At 42.8% G+C, this 19,458-nt stretch overlaps 2 protein-coding genes across 2 annotated transcripts; one reads left to right on the forward strand and one right to left on the reverse strand.

The window, feature by feature from the left end:
- Positions 1–473: 473 nt before the first annotated feature.
- On the reverse strand, positions 474–4,130 carry LOC308336491 (cysteine-rich secretory protein 3-like; the record flags this gene model as incomplete). Its single annotated transcript, XM_080793855.1, has 7 exons — positions 474–567; positions 1,152–1,249; positions 1,887–2,007; positions 2,410–2,483; positions 2,873–2,970; positions 3,408–3,475; positions 4,078–4,130. 7 exons carry the CDS (start codon positions 4,128–4,130, stop codon positions 474–476), a joined length of 606 nt encoding a protein of 201 aa, XP_080649981.1.
- A 3,436-nt stretch (positions 4,131–7,566) lies between these two features.
- Positions 7,567–11,491, forward strand: LOC308336284 (cysteine-rich venom protein-like). Its single transcript, XM_080793603.1, has 7 exons — positions 7,567–7,640; positions 7,857–7,948; positions 8,461–8,551; positions 9,838–9,980; positions 10,390–10,472; positions 10,676–10,761; positions 11,095–11,491. The coding sequence occupies exons 1-7, from the start codon at positions 7,568–7,570 to the stop codon at positions 11,226–11,228; spliced, it is 702 nt and encodes a 233-aa protein (XP_080649729.1). The 5' UTR covers position 7,567; the 3' UTR covers positions 11,229–11,491.
- Positions 11,492–19,458: the final 7,967 nt, after the last annotated feature.

A 19,458-nucleotide genomic window follows, 5' to 3' on the forward strand; every position in this document is an offset into this window, starting at 1 on the left:
GCGTTTACATGATCTCCCCACTGTTGCAATTGCAGAAGGCCTCGCACTTGCCTGAATTGCACCCCCAAGTCCCCAGAACAGCACAGTTGCTCCACTTATCGTTATAGTTACATGGGTTGGCTGAGAGAGAGAGAGAGAGAGAGAGAGAGAGAGAGAGATATGAGTAGCAGGAGTGTCCATGTCTATATACTATAGCCCTTTATTCATAAACAGAACAAACACCCAGGTCGGGATACCAATTTGATCCAATCAGAATAGAGAACTAGTAGAAGTCAGGATGCAGATTAAACAACTGAAATGGGAAGTGGTGACACAAAGGCATTAGCAACCAGTGCCACAATTGGAACTGGAACCCCATACAAACGAAGCTGCAATGATAAATGGGTACGTGTTCTGATTGGACTTTTTTTCCAGAATAAAGTGTTAGTTTTACTATTACCTACTTTTAACAAAAGAAGAAAAGAAAATCGCGGTCACTTATTACTGCACAGCCCGTCATCACAGTGGTCGGGACAGTCACCACAAGCTGTTCCGTTCTTGTAGGGGTGAGTGTACCCGTAGTTACCGCTGAAATGGGGGGAAAACAACATCAAATACTAAACATCGTCTGACGAGACCAGTGTCCAATATCTCATGTCCATCTACACACTATAGTGGTTCCAAACCTTTACCGGATCAGGACCGACTAGGAAACTCTTGCTAATGTTTGGTGATTTTCAACTACTTGCTTCCCTTTTCTTTTTTCTCTCTCCTGCGTACCAGTAGAGGGGGGGCATCACGTACCGCCGGTGGGAACCATAGGTTGGGAACCATGTCTCTATTAATGCATTTGAAAGTGTTAATTTAACACTGGGGATCTGCTATTTTTTGAGTGGCGCTAGCGCCACTTCTAGTACAGTACAGTACAGTACAGTATTTGGAGTTTAGGTATATACAGTTGTCAGCAATTCATAGTGTCTGAAATCCTTTTTACCCTCTTTTGATTTTGCGAATATTGGAAAATGTAGTACTGAAATCAACCAGCAGTTGAAGCAGTTGAGTATGTTTTTATAATAGGACTGAACCCTGCACTATAATTAGTGTAGGGAAGCATTCAGGTCAGACACAGATATTTGTACACAGTGTTGGGACAGTAGGCTACTAGTACTTACGGTGGACAGTACTGACACACATGGATGTATTTTTGGTACGTGGCGTCGGGGCAGTGAGCCACGCCACACCCTATCTGGTTGGAACGGTACCACACAATCTGCAGAACACACACACACACACACACCACTGTTTAAACACTTTCTTGTCAGGGACAGGGGGCGCCATTTGGAGTATAGCAGGGGATATAGCAACTGGCACCCCCTATAGTGTTTAGCCTCAAATAATTATCGTTACTTTTTTTTTTACATTTTGTTGCCAATACTTGTAAAAGTGTACTTGTAAAAGTGCATTTTGCCACTATAACAATATCAACTTCTTATTGATTTTACCATTTCATATATAGTGCAGTGGTTCTCAAACCTATTCATGCCAAGGACCCCTAAATCGACATGCATTAGCCTGCCTGCGGACCCCATTTTAAAAGATATGCCAGGTACCCCCATGAGAGAAGATTTGTATGACGGTTCTAGCAGTGATTCTCAACCATTTTCATTTCAAGCACCCCTAGTTGGACATGCATTGGGCTTCGGACCACCCCATTTAATGGCACTTTTCTCTCTGGTACCCCAATTTATATGGTAAAATAAATGGTCATTTAACTCTGAGAGTGTACAAATGGAACCAAACGGACCCGTTAGAGTCACCCATTTAGGTGGGGACCCCCTGGAACCCCCTCCTCAAGGACCCCTGCAGGGTCCCCAGACCCCACTTTGGGAACCAGCGCAGTAGTTTACCTGTGTGAAGTGTCCCACAATGCCTCCATAGACAGAGCCCTCCCCGTACTTCCAGTCCTTCACCTCATCGTACCACATCTGGATCTTATCGGCCCATGAATTCTCTGTATGGCTATATACTCTATATATGACATATATGTTCTCACCACAACCACTGGCTAGAGAGAGAGAGAGAGAGAGAGAGACAGACAGACAGAGAGAGACAGACAGACAGGTCAGAGTTTTGAAGCACTCGTTATCAGTGAAGCCACCTCCTGCTGCCTCCTGCAGTATGTGCGAATTTAAAACTGGTGGTGCACATACAGCCGTCGGCGAGTTTGACGTTATTTAATACTGAATGGGCTGTCTATGGGAAGTTGCACCTAGGTAGTACCTTGCTGGCAAGATGGCAGCCGTGCGCATGTGTCATCAATAGAGAGCCGATTGCGCTGCAGTTATGATTGTGCCCTGTTAAGTGATAACTTACTTAATTATTGACAATAATGTTGAAGGGGTCTTACTGCTGATTTTCCTGTCCGCCCACTTGCTGTGTTGCAAGACACACTGTGACTTGACGGCCCATGCCTGAGCGTTGGCAGCAGCGTCCTCACTCCACGACTGAGAGAACGAGAGGGCATGAGAGGATGTGTGTTTACTATAGCATAAAGATAACGGTATGCATGTTTATCCCATTCTGACCTGAGATCAGATTCATGCGAGGTTTCCACTGGACACTACACTGGTCTGATGAAACCATTCTGACCCGAGATCAGATTCTAAAAATGTCGGTCGTTCTTCGATTTTTCAAAAAATAGCAGACCTACAAGCTCGTAGCGCGCCACTCGGTGGCGCGCTATGAGCTTGTAGATCTGCTATTTTTCAATAGCTAAAGCATAACATGATGCAACCAACACCAAAATGGGTTCCCGTTCAGAATGAGTTAAACATGATACGAGCGATGATGTCATTAAAAGATGTCTGATCAAAGCTCCAGTATAGTGTCTTACCATCTTCAGCATGTTGCTGGCGGTAGGCTGCACACCTCTTCTCAGCTCGTTGTGTCTGTTCACGATGTATTCCTTGTCAGCTTCGGTCATCTCGACGACTATACACGGACACACCAGAAAAGACCCCAAAAAATGTATAACAATATATAATATGGCACGATTTTGTAACCCTTTTTTATACGCTGTGCCAATTTCCTAAACTGTAATCCTGGGCGCTATACTCTCCCTCTGCCAACCTGGGGAGAGCCCCGAACTGATGCTCCCTTCAATGCATGAGGAGTGAGCAGGCTGCCTTTTTTATCACCTGACAGCAAGACACTGAGCCCCAATTGCTCCTGATGTGCTAGTTGGTTTGCCTTGCATGGCTTCCTCTGTTATCGGTGTATGTATGAATGTGTGTGTGTGAATGTAATGCACAATCTATGTAAAGTGCTTTGGATAAAGGCGCTATATAAATGCACCATTTACCAGGTAATAAGGGAGCATACGGTAGTATGGAATCAGTAATAAGACTGCATAAGGCTGATTTTCTTACCTTCAGCTTCAGCTTCAGCTCCAGCCAGGACAGCAAAAAGCACCGTGAGAACAATGTACACCTTCATCCTATGTGAAAACCATAAGAAAACATCACGTTCTGAGTAGACATACAGACAGACAGACCAAGGACCAAAGGAGCAAATTGTACAAATGTACTATTAGTCTAATGATGGAAATTGATGAACCACTGAAAGTAGACAAAACTTACCTCCAATAGTTGTGTGTCCTTTCAGATGAAATAACGACTGCTGTTGAATGGTATCGGCTGGTCTTATGGTGGTGGTCAGGTGGTGGTATTTATATTCTTAAATTATTAGGATATTAGGTGTGTCTGTGTCACAGTATGTGGCTCTGTGTTCCCATACTGTGGCTGTGTGGGCGTCGGCTTTACTCCCAGCTTCCAGCCTTGGCACACCTGTCTGTGGTCACCTCATCACACTCAATTGACACACCTGCCGGCCATCAACTCTTCAGCCCTGACAGTATACCCTGGTCTTCACTCCACTCATCGTCAGATCATTGTTCAACCTTTCATGGTAGTACTATAGCTTGACTCTAGCCAGTGTTTATGTTCTAGTGAAGTTATAGTCTAGTTATATTTCCTAGTATTTGCTCCTGTGTTTCCTGCAAACTCAAGCTCTTCTCCTCTCCTCCAGAACCCAGCTCACCTATTCAACTGCCTGCTCGTCTGCCTGCTGCCTGCCTGGACTGCTTTCCTCATCCTCCATGTTTGTTTTCCACAATCTGCAATTCACCATTATTGTGAATAAATATCTGAATTTTGCTCCTGTGTTTGGCACTGCATTTGGGTTCAACTTTCTGCTATACCGTGACAGTCTGTGTTGGCATAGATAAACAGCCAGGTCAGATCAAACAACACTGTGAGAGCCTATACACCTTCGTGCCGTGTGAAAACAATTACAGGGATGACACATTAATCCGGAGCAATTAACAGTATTAAAAGCTTTAAAGTTTAGGTAAATACTATAATGTAAATATATACTATAATAATAAAGGTAATCAAATGCACGGAGACATGAAAACCATGAGCAAACATCCTGTTAAAAGTTTGTTTAGTTTATCGTCTGTGCGTTGACTGGATACTCCCAACATGGTGAAGTTGGACGGTTGGACGGTGAGTCGGCCACGTTTGTGTCTTAACACATTCTGAACGGGAACCCATGTTGGTGTTAGCATCATGTTATGCTTTAGCTATTGAAAAATAGCAGATCTACAAGCTCATAGCGCGCCACCGAGTGGCGCGCTACGAGCTTGTAGGTCTGCTATTTTTTTTAAATCGAAGAACGACTGACATTTTTAGAATCTGATCTCAGGTCAGAATGGGTTCATCAGACCAGTGTGTGTCCAGTGGAAACCTCGTATGAATCTGATCTCAGGTCAGAATGGGTTAACCGGCAACGTACAGTACGTCGGATTAACGTGTGCCCACCGTGTTAACCGGGGGGGAGTGGGCTTTTGCAGCCTGTGTACCTTTGCCCTGGAATGCCAGTCGCCTTTAAAAACACATCTGTATGTTAAGTTTTTTCCCTACGGATGGATATGTGCTTCGGTCAACTCTTAACTTGTTTGTTTGGCAGTACAAGTGCAGTTTTAATGTTTTTGTTTTCTTATTTATTTTTCTCTCTTGTTGATGTGTGCTAGCCTGTATTTAACTTTAAATCACTTTGTAACTATGTTGGAAAAGTGCTGTACAAATACAATTCTTTCAAAATTCATTCAATAGGCTATGTCCACTTTGAAAATAGCAAATTATTTATAGCCACTAAGAAATACTTTTAAAATGTCATGGAAGATATGAAGGCGATCTGTGGCTGAAATGCCGTGACTTGTGTGCCATCTGTGTTTTAAGTAAACAAAACACTGAGGAGCAATGCCGTTGTGCAAACTTGTGTATTCTTTTAAATTGTCATTTTGTGTCCAGTAGGCCTACCATCAAAAAAACTGGATGTGTGCGCTGCGCAGCCCACTGTTTTAAACTTTGATGGCCACGGTCCCTCGGGTTTGGCCTTCTGCCACTGAAGTGTTGATTTTGACAGCAAAGTTTGAAACAGTTTTTGTCATAGTCTTTTGTCATTTATAATTTTCATAGATTTTTTGCATTTTGACAGCATACAGTACATTGTGCATGTCAAGTGGCTTCTGTCCCAACATTGGGTCAGAAGCCACTTGATGGCACACCTGCAGTGACGGGAGGGGCACCAAAATGTGGTGTTTTGATTGGATAATGGGGGCACTCCCTTATTATAAAAGTACAAACTTTTGTGTATGTTCACATGACCTGATGAAGATCAAATAGATCGAAACGTTGTCAGAATTCTGAATAAAGAACGTATTTTCTTGTACCTGTGGTGTGCGGGCTCCATCCAATATCTACTGAAGTTTCTTCATCTTTAGAAATGCATGCAAAAATTGCACACAATAAACATAAAACCAGCTATAGCCTAATACAAAATGAATCATCTGTCTGTCAGCATGACACTCTCACAGACGTAATCTAATTCATGCCATGTGTGCGTCACTGGTATTACTTAATTTTTTTCACCAGATAAGCCTCCCAATATCCAATTGATTTTGAGTAGCTATACAGTAGATTGTCACCTGTCTAGACGGGTGAGACAGTTTAAAATAGAACAAACTGACATTGACCACAGTTCCTGAACATTGTTTGATTATGCCACTAAATAAATAAGCATGTTGTACTACTGTACTTGGCACTATATGATGTTTTGTATGTAAAGTATACAATACATGGGTGTTTGTCTATGAAAACACTGACACACAACCCTAAGGCTAATCATATAATGATTTACACGATGGCTGGCTGCCTGCCTGTCTGTCTCCGTCCGTCTGTCTGTCCGTCCGGGACTTTGAACAGGATGTTTCTTTATGGTTTTCAGATTCAGATTCACAGAGCATGAAGAAAAACCACAGTACTGGTATAAATATAAGGAGAAAACTTTAGCCTGCAGTACGATGGCCAACTGGCCAAGCAATGTATAATGATGTGAAATGTGAAAGGGATTTCAGGGAGGTCACGTACGACGAAGGCCATGGCCGTCGTTGCCCCTCAGTTTGGCCTTAATGTGCTCCTCAAAATGGCATCAAATGATTGACTGGGCAAATTAGCATCGTGGGGGGAGAGGGGTAACGCATCTCCGGCCGATAGGTGTTAACGACTTTGCCGACGTGGGGGACCGTTTAAAAGAAAAGCGGCTTGCATGCTGTAGTTTGCTGCAAAACAGACATTTGCATGCACAAGGGCTGCTAAAGTATAGGCCATCTTTTGTTGTTGTTCTTGTTTTTTCGCCCCCTCTCTTCGAAGTTAGACTGGGTCAGCTCTAAACTGACTGCAGGGCCACGGCCCACATGGCCCAATTTGGACCCTACGCCACACTGATAAGGACCTGTATGCCCGAGCTGGTTGGGGACAAAAGAAACGTAATGTAAAAGTGGTCACAGTAGCCTACTGACGTGTAAAAATGCACCCCAACAAACTTCCAGGGGCTGTTTTCCTCCTAGTGTGGAATAAGGAGATTTAGGGTGGATGTTTCCTGTGATCTCTCGCTCTTGAAATATATACCGTGGTTTATGGTGTGTCAACAATAATACTGATTCTCAAAGAATTTGTCCCCCAAACCCCACCTCCAGTCTCCGAGGGAGTGCTTCCTATGATCACGGCTTATTGATCGCGCAGCTGTAGCCCCTCAAACCTAATTATGTACCAAAGTGAAATTTGCAACAGGCTTGCAGAGTCTGTGCCCCGGTTCAAATCCCTCCTGAAAACTCACTTTTATAAAGTAGCTTTTATCCCCCAAATGTGTTAACCTAATTATTATTATTATTAAAAAAAAAATCTTCTTCGAAGAAAGAAGCTATTTCCTCCAAATAACCATCTGACTATCCAATTGATTTCAACAGACCAGCCAAATATCAGCAGGTATTTCATCTGAAAGGACACACTTCTGGAGGTAAACTTATACAATCTGATCTTTTCCATAAGCTTCATCACATGCATTATTTTCTGTTTTGTCTCATTGTTGTGGTTGGCTTTAATAATGATTCATTGTTTTCCATAATTATTATCATCAGCATCATTTGTTCATGAATGTGTAACTTTTCTTATGGTTTTCACTGAAGATGAAGGCGTACATTGCTCTCACGGTGGTCTTTGCTCTGCTGGTTGGAACTGAAGTGAAACCAGCAGCTGGGGGTAAGACAAAACAATTAAACTTTTGTCTTGATTACTGAATGAAAAACAAATGTTTGAAAAACAAACAAAAGGACCCGCACTGTCGCACACTGTCGGAAACTTGGCAACTTAGCCTGCCGTGGCAGATTTGTCTGGTTTTCCAGGCTATACACTTGAACAAGCCTATAGCATTTCACCCACACTGTATGGGTCTCTCTGGTGCGTTTGTGTTCATAGGCGTGACGGACGCTGAGAAGGAGGAGATTGTGAACAAGCACAACGAACTGAGAAGAGGCGTGCAGCCTACCGCCAGCAACATGCTGAAGATGGTAAGACACTATACTGGAGCTTTTATGCGATGTGACATCTTCAACGACACCGCTCATAATAATGTAGAACACATGCAGCTGCATACCAGTTTAATACATTCCGCACCGCCGGTTAGGGTTTAGGGTAGGGTGTCGGACTCATGACTGTTGGACTGTATATATATATATATATATATATATATATATATATATATATATATTAATTAAAAAGTGACTTTCAGGGAATATAAGCTAATTAGTAATAAAGAAATCTAAGAGGTTATTTCCATTGTGGTCCCTCAGGGCTGTATTTTGCGTGTCTTAAATACCAGGTCTTATTACTTAACTTAAGACCTGGAGGCGTGATCAATGCCATTTGGCTATTCTGAGTGACCAAAGAGCAAGTAATAAGACACGCAAAATACAGCCCTCAGTGTGTGTGTGTGTGTGTGTGTGTGTGTGTGTGTGTGTGTGTGTGTGTGTGTGTGTGTGTGTGTGTGTGTGTAAAATGTCCTGTTCTCTTGTTCTCACAGATGTGGAATGAGGAAGCTGCTGCCAACGCACAGAAACATGCCGACAAGTGTGGCTTAAAACACAGCACCCGCAAGGAAATGAAAATCAGAAGTAAGACCCCTTTAACATTATTAATAACAATAATAATAATAATATGTTATTTAATATAACATGATTTTTTCCATGACGCAAGTATGTGTGATAAATTAGGGTTGCCAACTGTACCTTAAAATACGGAATCGTCCCTTATTTGGAAACTAAAAGGAATGGCTCTTATTGTGTCCGGGTATAGAGCACCAAAGTCCTGACGTCACTTTCAGTAGAGGGCGTCAGTCCCCAGGTTCATGTATTTTTTATTTGCATTATATATAATCCCCATAGGGGGATTTTAGATCTCTTCATATAAGAACTGCGTTTGAAAAATAAACCGATCACCCCGGCCTTTTCACTCATATGGATATGAAGCATCGACTGAAGGTGGAAATGTACAAATATACCCAAAGAGTAACAAAATAAGCGTTAGAAACGAGTCAAATAACCCAGAGACTATACATTTCCGGGTAGGCAGGTGGCTGCCTCTGCCCGTCATACAAACATAAACTGAATGTTAATTACGTTTATTTTTATTTTATTGATATTTAATGTTTCGTGGTTAGTACGAGTTGAGTCACCACCAGCTGAGCTTATGTCAACGAGGAATCTCAGGAACGCAATGTGTTGACTGCTGGGCGTGACGTACAGTATATTAGCATTCATAGAGCTTCATATGTAGTTTCAAGGCTTTTGCGGCCACATTAATTCCATTTTCTCCAGAAACTGGCTGTATCAAATATTAATGAACATCATTAACGACACACAGCCGCCCCCCTGACAGAAAGGCCGGGTTGGTCGGTTTATTTTTCAAACATAGTTCTTATATGAAGCGATCTAAAATCCCGCTATGGGGATTATAATGCAACTAAAAAAATACATGAACCTGTGTACTGGCGCCCAATAAACAAAACAAAACGTTTTCATGCTAAACGTTTGCTTGATCTGCATTCATTTTAATGATAACCAGAAAACGTTAAGACTGAACGTTTTGACTGAGAAAAATGTTACTTGATAACGTAATGTAATGTTGTCCGAAACGTTAATACAGAACGTTAGGCTTCATGGGAGACAGGGTTGCAGGAGCTGATGGTAGGTGTGGCGCCCCACCTCAGCAATCAATTTCCCAGGGGTCTAGTGCATTTTAACAGGGACATACTCCCACCAGCTGTTACCGGCTGATACAGACAAAGCCACTCCCTATACTTATTCTCTTATTGAACTGATGACTATTATTATTATTGTGGGGGGAATCAATCAATGACGCACCTCTCTCTCTCTCTCTGTCTCTCTCTCTCTCTCTGCAGCCAGTGATTGTGGTGAGAACATTTTCCTGTCCAGTAGTGAGCTGTCATGGACCGTTGCTACCCAGCACTGGTACAATGAGGTGAAGAACTTTGAGCATGGGGAGGGATCTGTCAATGGAGGAGTAGTGGGACACTTCACACAGGTACACACTACACACAAGAAATACTCACATTTCATATTATCTCTGTGCATGCGTGTGTGTGTGTGTGTGTGTGTGTGTGTGTGTGTGTGTGTGTGTGTTGGTCCGTCTGTGACACCTATTGGCCCGATCAGTGTGTAACTGTGCATGCATACACTCACTGGAGGCCAGAGCAGAGGCCTGTTATAGCGCCACCAGGAGGCAGATTTCTGTTAAACACATATATTGGATATTACTCCTATATTGCTCCAAACATCACGTGAATTGGTACCCGTCATCTCTATAGTCATGTTATCAAGAGCGACTCATCCGATTTGTCATATTTAATCCTGATTGGCTATTAAGACTAATAATACTTGGCCTGGCCGGATTCTAGTTTAAACCGTGATGTTGTGTCGTGTGTGTTTCACAGGTGGTGTGGTACAACTCCAACCAGGTCGGCTGTGCCGTGACTCACTGTGCCATGTACTACTACGTCTGTCAGTACTGTCCTCCGTAAGTACTACACCATGTTCATGTACTACACACACATCACTGGTTCTCAACGTCATTCAAATTAAACATGCTCTGACAATGCACATGCATGGTCCACCCATCTGACCACTTAACATGGCAGTCGAAAGACCATCTATGTTTTCACGCTTTCAAGATGTTCAAAATAGGCCGTTTAATATCTGATGTTCTGTCTCACTTTGCAGCGGTAATGTGGTTCAAATGAGTGAGCCCTACAAGCTCGGACCATCTTGCGGTGACTGTCTCAACGCCTGTGACGACAAGCTGTGCAGTAAGTCACCAAAATATTATAGAGGGTTTTAGACTGAAGAAGAGCAGTGTGCTTGCAAACGTCACTTTTCTGGTGGATGCTACAATAAAGTCTTAGAGGGGAGCTACGGTGTGCAAACTCATCTTTTTGCCTACATGTTGAAGTTGGTATGTGGATGTGTGTGACCTACTTTGATACTTGTTGGTTGCAACAACAACATCACCATCAACTTAATGACCAATTATGTTATTCTCTGTCTGTCTGTGTCTCTGTCTGTGTGTGTGTGTGTGTGTGTTTCTCTCTCTCTCTCTCTCTCTCTCTCTCTCTCTCTCTCTCTCTCTCTCTTTCTCTCAGCCAACCCATGTCCCCATAAGGATAAGTTTGGCAACTGTCAACTGCAATTGGCAAAGGAGAAATGGACCTGCAGTCACCCCGCCGTCGCAGCCTGGTGCCAGGCCTCCTGCAAGTGCACCACTGAGATCGTCTAAACGCCTGATCATATTCCTTATTATGCAAACCTATATGGCTATCATATACTATCTGTCTCTCTGTCTCTATCATACTGTACGCATATACCACTGGTTCTCAAAATGAGGTCTGGGGAACCACAGGGGTCCTTGGGGGGGGTTCCAGGGGTTCCCCAGCTAAATTAGTTAAATGGTATTCAAATGTGTTTGATCACTTTGACCGCATTGTATACTTCAGCTATTTGAATATAGCAGAGCTACTGTACTAGCTCAAAGGATCGCAATGTGATTTGTTTTGAGCTCGACTCCAGTTGGGCTATTTTAGGGGAAAAAAAGTAAAAACTGCACCCACACAATTATTTTAATTCCTTGACATCAAAATGTTTGAGAACCACTGGCATATACTCTATGTACTGTTTATCTAAGATATCACTCTATGCTTTTAGAAAATAAAGTAGCATTTATAGAGCATTACAATACTGACTTTCTCGCCTTTTTTACTATGTTCACACTGGCAGACCAAATAAGATCTTCAAATGTTTTTGAATAGAATTCAAATAGTTTCAAATTTCCAGTGTCTGTTGGAGTTGAATCTCTGTTTTGGGTCCTACTTAAAGTTGGGGACTCCGTTCCTGACAGCAATTATTGTCCAATAAGACACATTGTACAAGATAGCGAGTTCTAAACCAGTGGTTAGCAAAATCCCTACGGGTACTTGCAGGTTTACAAAATTGTGAGGGAAACTGCAATTAAAAGACATATAAACACGATTCAATATATTCTGTACACAGCACAATGTCACGTGTATGAAGTGAATTCCTCACTGCATGTGTATAGCCTACCTTTAAAATCAATCGCTTGTAGATTAAAGCAATAAGGCACAAGAGGTGTGAGGTCACCTTGATCTTTTGAGGGGCGCTAGCCCAGTTGCCCAGCTATCTGGGTTTGTGTAAACACAAACTTTAATGACAAAAGTCAGAATAAGATGATGTATGATGATGTATAAGCATATTCATTCATCAGTTCAATGGAGTGCTTATATTTGTTAAAAACATGGCATGTTAACATGCCATGTTATGTTGTTATGTTATGTTATGTTATCTTGTGACTCTGGTTTTTGATCGTGACTATACTGTTCCCAAGTTCACACCTGGACAGACGCACATAAGATAAAAAAGATCGTCTCCTTCAGCAGTTGTCAGCGCATCATAGTGTGATGTGTTGCGCACGTACAGCTCCCCAGGTTATTTTGGTTCATTGCAAAGACGGTTCGAATCCCATTTCCCATCATAATGTGTAGCCTTTGTAAATTATACTATTGACAGCCTATTCTGCATTTGTCAGACTTAACACAAGAGTTTGTGTTTCATGGTGTGATACCAACATCATTGACTTGTTTCTACAGCTATTCATTCATCAGTTCAACGGAGTGCTTATATTTGTTAAAAAAACCAGGCACATTGGTGTCACAAAGTGTCAAAACTAGAGGCCTCACATCTATAGTAACCTCTCTCTCTCTACCTTTGTCTCTCTCCCCTGTCTTGCTGCCCCTGCGACCGTCACATTTAGCAACCTAGGCCTACACATCCGCATGTGGCCCTCAGTGGAGAGAAGTACTCACACTGTTTACTATAAAGAAATACTCTGTTTAAAAGTCCCGAATTCAAAATGTATATGCTACTTGAGTCACAGTACAAACATATTGGTGTCAAAATGTACTTAAAGTAGAAAGTATACTCATTGTGCAGCATGTCGACCATTTCACACGATTTCAAATGTAGGCCTACAACAAAAATCATTTGAAAATAGCAGATCTACATGCTCACAATGTGTCGCATCGCGAGATCGGCTATTTTCCTTTCCATTCTGGCCTAAATGTATATAGGGCTGTGGGTATGTTTTGTAATAATAATCAAAGTTACTAGTAACTCAAACGGACTGACCTCATGCTTCCTTATATAAACACATAGGCCTATGTGTTTTTACTTGTTAAATAAAGGTTTAAAAAAAAGACATGGAGAGGAACTGCAATGGCCAGTCTTTTCCTAACGGTCAGGGCCCTGTTACCTCCCAGCTCTCTCGACCAGCTCAGTCTCTCCTACTGCATATGATGTAAAACTGAGCCTAAACTTCCCTACTTTCCACCACTGGCAGCCCTCACATCTAGCAAGTATTAGTCTCTCAAGAGGCGCTGTTTTCCCGAATATTTGACGATGGGATTCTCAGATTGAGCAAGTATAGATAGGCCTAGATGTAGCCTTGCTGCCACCCTGTGGTGACAACGGACAAATGCATAATACACGTCCTGATATTACTTTTTTTTCCAATACTTTTTTTGTTAGAATACACCTTGACATGCATGGTACATTATTCATAATTTTGGAGTTGTTGTTTTATTTTCTTTATTCTCTCTTGTTTTTACAATCGATGTGTCTGTTTATTTATAATCAAAATCTAAACGCGCATGGGGTTTCTGCTCCCATGTTTCTGCTGGAACCGGCTGGAACTCTGTGTGTTTCAACCCGGACGAGGGAGATCGAGGCACGCGCGAGGACTGTGTCCGCCCCTCTCTCTCGTCCGGGTGGAATCACCAACCAAACAGTGGCAGAGCAGAAGTGATAGAGAGAAAGTATGTATAGTGATTAGTGAACAAACTGATTCTATACAACTCTATGGAACAAACCTTTCTTTGTGTAACTTGTTGTGTCCGAGACTGTCTTTGTGTAGACAGTGACAGACGGGCTCGTTGTGAAAACGAAAATTTTAATTTACACAGTTCATAAAGACTGTTTGTTTTGTACGCTGACGCTTATGCTAAGTTAGCCACTTTGGAGGTGTAGCAGTGTGTTTTCTACCAGAAGAAGGTATGTTTGTGTTTGGATGTGTTTATATACAATAATGATGTACGTTGGACTAGTGCTGGACTGAAAGAAAACGGGCATTTCTTTCCAGTATTAGTGAACCCGAAAGAAAACAATGTTGTCATTATTATTATTATTTGTAGTAGTAGTATTGTAGTAGGCATGTTCACAAATCATTGAGAAAGCAATGCTATAACCGTATAATACCGTTTACTCAAAACATCACTGTTTTTTTTCTCTCCTGTGTAATTCAGAGTCATCACATTTTACTTTATTTCATTTCTTCAGTTTTTCCCCCCTTGTTTGTTTTCGTCCATTGTTATCCCTCTGCTTTCTCTATACTGCCTCTTTGCCTAAAGCTATTCTATTCATTGCTGGTCCTTTTGTGTTCCTTTCCTATTATAGTATATAGTTCCTATATATAGTATATAGTCTCTCTTTCTGTCGCTGTCTCTTATTATTATTATTTCAAATATTATTTCAAATTTGTTCTCTCACAGAGCGAGTCTCAGAGCTGGGAAGAGTGTAGCTGCAATTTGGAACTCTAGCTTTTATTTAATAATAGATTAATCTAGAATTGCATTAACCTCCATTGACTCATGTCCTGCAAACTCATCCAAATTGCTTTTGCGATCTGCATGTATTAAACAACGTTAAACTCACCAACAGTGCAGCTGTAGGGAAAGCTTGAATTATCCTCTTTCAATCTGCAAAACGTTTGTTGATAAATCCACTGTAGACATGTGTTATTATGAGCTACTTTCTGTCAAGTAATTCTGTGCAGGTGGTTTGAAGTGTTGGCGTTTGTAAGCACTCGTCGAAGTCACTGAACTGCCCTGCGTACCACCTGTTTCGAATTTGCACATAATGCAGGAGGCAGCAGCGCAAGCTATTAATAAAAACGAGTGCTTCCAAACGCTAACAGTTAGAAAAATAATCACCAGTGTAGCAGAGTGGCTCAGAACCTCAGTCTGATGGCCTTAAAAGTCTAATTTGGTCCATAGGGTAGGGATATCCCTTTGGTCTAGTGCAGTGGTAATCAACCTTTTTTCACCAAGTACCACCTCAGAAAATATTTGTCTCTCCAGGTACCACCATTATGACGATGAACTGTCAAACACATACAGTAGCGTACACCTAATATATCCCATCCTATTCACACAGGAGGGACATTTGAACTGTACTCATTTGTGCTGGGAACTCAACAGTAACACCGACCTGGATGGTCCCTATATCACCTAAAACTGAAGTATGAAATTATGAATAGGCCTAGTCTTTGTAATTAATCCTGAACTTTGGGATTGTAATGGTTTCTTTCCAGACTCTTGAGGAGTCCAGACTGCAGCAGGTGCAGATGAACTCTCCAGACTCAGCCAGACCTGTTTCAATTAAACAGGAGGTACCTGAAGACCAGCCACACCTCAGTAAGTCTCTCTCTCTTGTCCAGCTCGAAGGTGTTCATTGTCACATGATGCAACAGTTGCTAGCTGCACTATTGGCAGTCAAATGAGTGTGCTTCAACACTGTGGAATACTAGTAATATAACATAAATAACACATTCAATCTGCCAGGACAGTAGCATCTTATATATAGAATTTGGTCAGGTATGCACTTCCATAGTCTAGAAAGATAATTGTTTCTGGTTATATGAGCTTTTGCACTACACGCAGTGTCAACTTTGACTGAATACGGGGGGCATACGTTAATCCGACGTACACATACGTGGCCAGTTAAGACTCACCCGTGGCTTCAGCGTGCGGTTAGGGAGTTTGGTTTAGTAATGTGGTATTATTTGGATGTCGGACTAATGCTAAGCACCTACTGAATACAGCTTCTTCCAACAGTAAATACTAAAATAGTCCTTTACTCTTACAGAGGCTTACAAAGGCTCTATTTCCATCATCTTGGACTTGGATACAAATGAACTAAACCTCTCACAATCTAACTGAGATTGAGTTTGGGATTTTAGGGAGTGTGGATCACTCATCCATACTTGTGAACATCAATTGTAGCTTGGGGATGCAATTTGCAATCTTAACCCATTCTGGGCGGGAACCCCTTTTGGTGTTTTACCCCTTCAGGCCGGGAACCCATTTTGGGGTTCTGTACACTGTACAGTATGTACAGTATTCAAAAATGTAAAAATAAAAATGATGCTGCTATATAAATATTTAAAGATTTTTTAGGTCAGGATTTAGAGACGTTTTCAGAATCGGCCTCAGGCCTAAATAAATGGGTAAAGTTAAGTGATAAATTCTACGCTAAGATATCAATATATATTTGTTTACCTTTTCACTCCTAGTTCTTATGTTAGAGAGAGTTGGACTTGGGTACCTTCAGCACATTATTCACAATTATTCAATTCCTTCAGACCAGTGTGTGGAGTCCAGACTGCAGGTGAACTCTCCAGACTCAGCCAGGGACATTTCTGTTAAACATGAGGAACCTGGAGACCACCACAGTACGTATTGTCTTAATACTATTAAGTCAACCAATCAATTAGCCATCAGGAGGAGGACTTCACCACTTTTCAGCCTATCTTCATGTAATTCATCCTCACTAATGCTCATGATAAATTAGAACAATTAATAAATAATAATAATCGACTCTGTCTGTGTCTCATTAGCCTCGTAAACCCAGACGTTTTTATTTCCAGGGAGAAAAAAAGTCCACGTCAATTCGACATACAGTAGCGCAAACATCACTCCCTCTCTGCTGATTATTGATCGTCTGCACCTTTGTTAAATTGACGCACACACGTCACTCCCAAAGTGAATGTATTCCATCCCATTTAAAAAAAATATATATATATATATTTTTTTAAATGTATTATTAGGGCCACGGGTCTCACTTTAACGAACTCCTAGAATAGAAAACAGTACAGTATGCAGTACAGTATGCATCCGTTTATGTTTAGGGATGCAAAATGCACCCTATTTTAATCTCTGTTAATTTCAAGGACCCCCATAACTCTGAGAGTATACAAATGGAAACCCTTATGGGTCCATTTGGTATACTCTCAGAGTTACACACCCGTACGGGACCATTCGGAACCCACTCAAGGACACTTTGAGACCCGCTCTGGTGTAGCAGAGTGTTTCCAGTGAGCCAACATGCACCAATAGCAGCACCCTGACTCTGTTTGACCAGAATGGAACAGAGCCGTCATTAGTATAATCGGTAATGACACCTGTGAAGGAAGTAGGGAAGGGGCCCAAGTTCTTTCTCCTGTGGTCTGTCCGATCTGTTGAAGACTCACTGGTCTGGGTTAGCCAAGGTTTAATTCTCCTGTGGTCTGTCAGATCTGTCCCCGTGGGCCGAGCAGCACCCGGACGTGATGTCGCCCCCTGGAGGACACCACAAGCGCCACACCGACGCACCGCGCGGCGCCCGCTGCCCTCCCCCTGGCTACGATATGTCGTCGTGGGCCAGCGACGACATATCGGCACTCAGCGCCTCCTCCCTGCTCAGGCACCATGGTGCCCGCCGGACCCCCGCCAGCGGCACCCGCCAGCCCCCCGCCAGCGGCTACCCGGGGGCCAGCAACCACATGTCGGCGCTCGGCGGCGGCGCCTCTTCCCTGCTCCATCGCTACGCCGAGCAGTGCTCGGGACGACCGGAGCTGCCGCCGTACGACTCCTCGCGGCCCGCTGCCGAACCGGTGGCCCTCGTCGCCCCGGGGGGCGTGTCTCAGGATACGACAGGCCCCCCCGCCTGGCCTCAGCAATACCCGCCCGTGTACAGCGGCACCTCCCACCTGCCCGCGGGTAAGCTCCACCCCATGGCGGCACGTTCATACACACCTGCATATCTTTAGCCTCATAGCATAATTGGCTAATGTCATATTTTTTTGTCAAATTGACATTTGTGTCTAACTCTATCCATCCATCCACCCATCCATCCATCCATCACTCAATAGGAACAGCTCCTGTCGCAAGTTGATGTCATAATATGTTCATGTGTGGTCCAGCCCTATGGAATTATGGAATGCACATGCTAATACAAAATATTGCTTTGATGCTCATATTAACTTTAGGAAGTATTACGTTGTTTTTGAGTGGTGCAACCAGTAATGTCCGTGTACCTGTGCCTATGAGCACGAGTATGTTACTTTTCATACCAGTAGGGGGCGCCAGAAACAGAGAGAGGGGTAGTGCTGTGTCTCTAATGAGAGAGAGAGAGAGAGAGAGAGGGGGGGGGGGGGGGAGAATTGCACCACTCAGTTCACACGTGTGTGATTTTTATTATAGCATATGCATTCCATAATTCCATAGTGCTAGACCACACATGGGCATATGACATCAACTTGCGACGGGAGCAGTCCCTATTGACTGAAAGATTCATGAAAGAAATAAAATATTTAAGGTGTTTTTATTTTAGTTTTAGAGGGCAAGTATAATATTTTAAGGTATATTTGTCTTATTAGCCAGGGATCCTTTTAAGACACCACTGAATAATTGTACAGCAAAGCTATTCTCTTGAGTCTAAACAGTCTACTTGTAGGCCAGTGATGCATATTTTGAACAGCGTCTGTCAACAGACCTGTTGACGTGAGTCAACAGTCTGTCTCGGGACTAGCAGGGGAGCCACAGCGCCAGAGTCAATGCTGGCGGTTTATGAGTTAATGGTTCTACAAGCTAAAGTGTTGCATTGTCTCTATGTATTTATGGTTCTCTCATTGTATCTTTTTTTTCTAGACTCCCTGCACCTCTCTGTGAGTGAAGAGGAGTTTTCCCCTGAACAACATCAAGAGAGGAGCTCCAGTCTGGTCAAGGACGAGTCACAACCTCCACAACATGAGAGGAGCTCCAGTCTGGTCCAGGACGAACCAGAGCCTCCTCCACAGATTAAAGAGGAACACGAGGAGCTACTAGAAAATACAGGGGAGACCGAAGTGTCAGTGTGGGCTAGTGAAGAAGAAGATGAAGAAGAAGATGATGGTGAGGATGGTGATGATGATGATGATGATGGTGGTGGTGGTGGTGGTGGTGGTGATGATGATGATGATGATGATGATGATGATGATGAAAACAGAGACACAGAGCCTCTAGCCAGCACCTCAACTGAAGACATGAAAACACAAGCTTATATAAACTACTGGGTTGCATCACAACAATCGACTAGTGTTGAGCAGCAGCTCTCTTCACACTGTTCTGAATCTGACACCGGAGATGATTGCGGGGAGACAAGTGGAGGTGTCCACACTGGAGAAAAAACATTCCCCTGTAAACTGTGTGACGATAGTTTCAATCGGTCGGGTCAATTGAAGACGCACATGCTTGTCCACACTGGAGAAAAACCTTTCCAGTGTCAACTGTGTGACAAGAGTTTCAAAGGGTTAGCTGTGCTAAAGAGACACCAGCGTGTTCACACTGGAGAAAAGCATTTTC

This window comes from Protomyctophum bolini (assembly GCF_963924005.1).
Source record: "Protomyctophum bolini genome assembly, chromosome: 21".
NCBI classification, from domain to species: domain Eukaryota; kingdom Metazoa; phylum Chordata; class Actinopteri; order Myctophiformes; family Myctophidae; genus Protomyctophum; species Protomyctophum bolini.

Coding starts and splice junctions, on each gene's coding strand:
- LOC308336284 (XM_080793603.1), top strand. CDS start 7,568: ATGAAGGCGTACATTGCTCTCACGGTGGTCTTTGCTCTGCTGGTTGGA. Junction 8,552..9,837: donor CAAGGAAATGAAAATCAGAA/GTAAGACCCCTT, acceptor CTCTCTCTGCAG/CCAGTGATTGTGGTGAGAAC. Junction 10,762..11,094: donor CTGTGACGACAAGCTGTGCA/GTAAGTCACCAA, acceptor TCTTTCTCTCAG/CCAACCCATGTCCCCATAAG.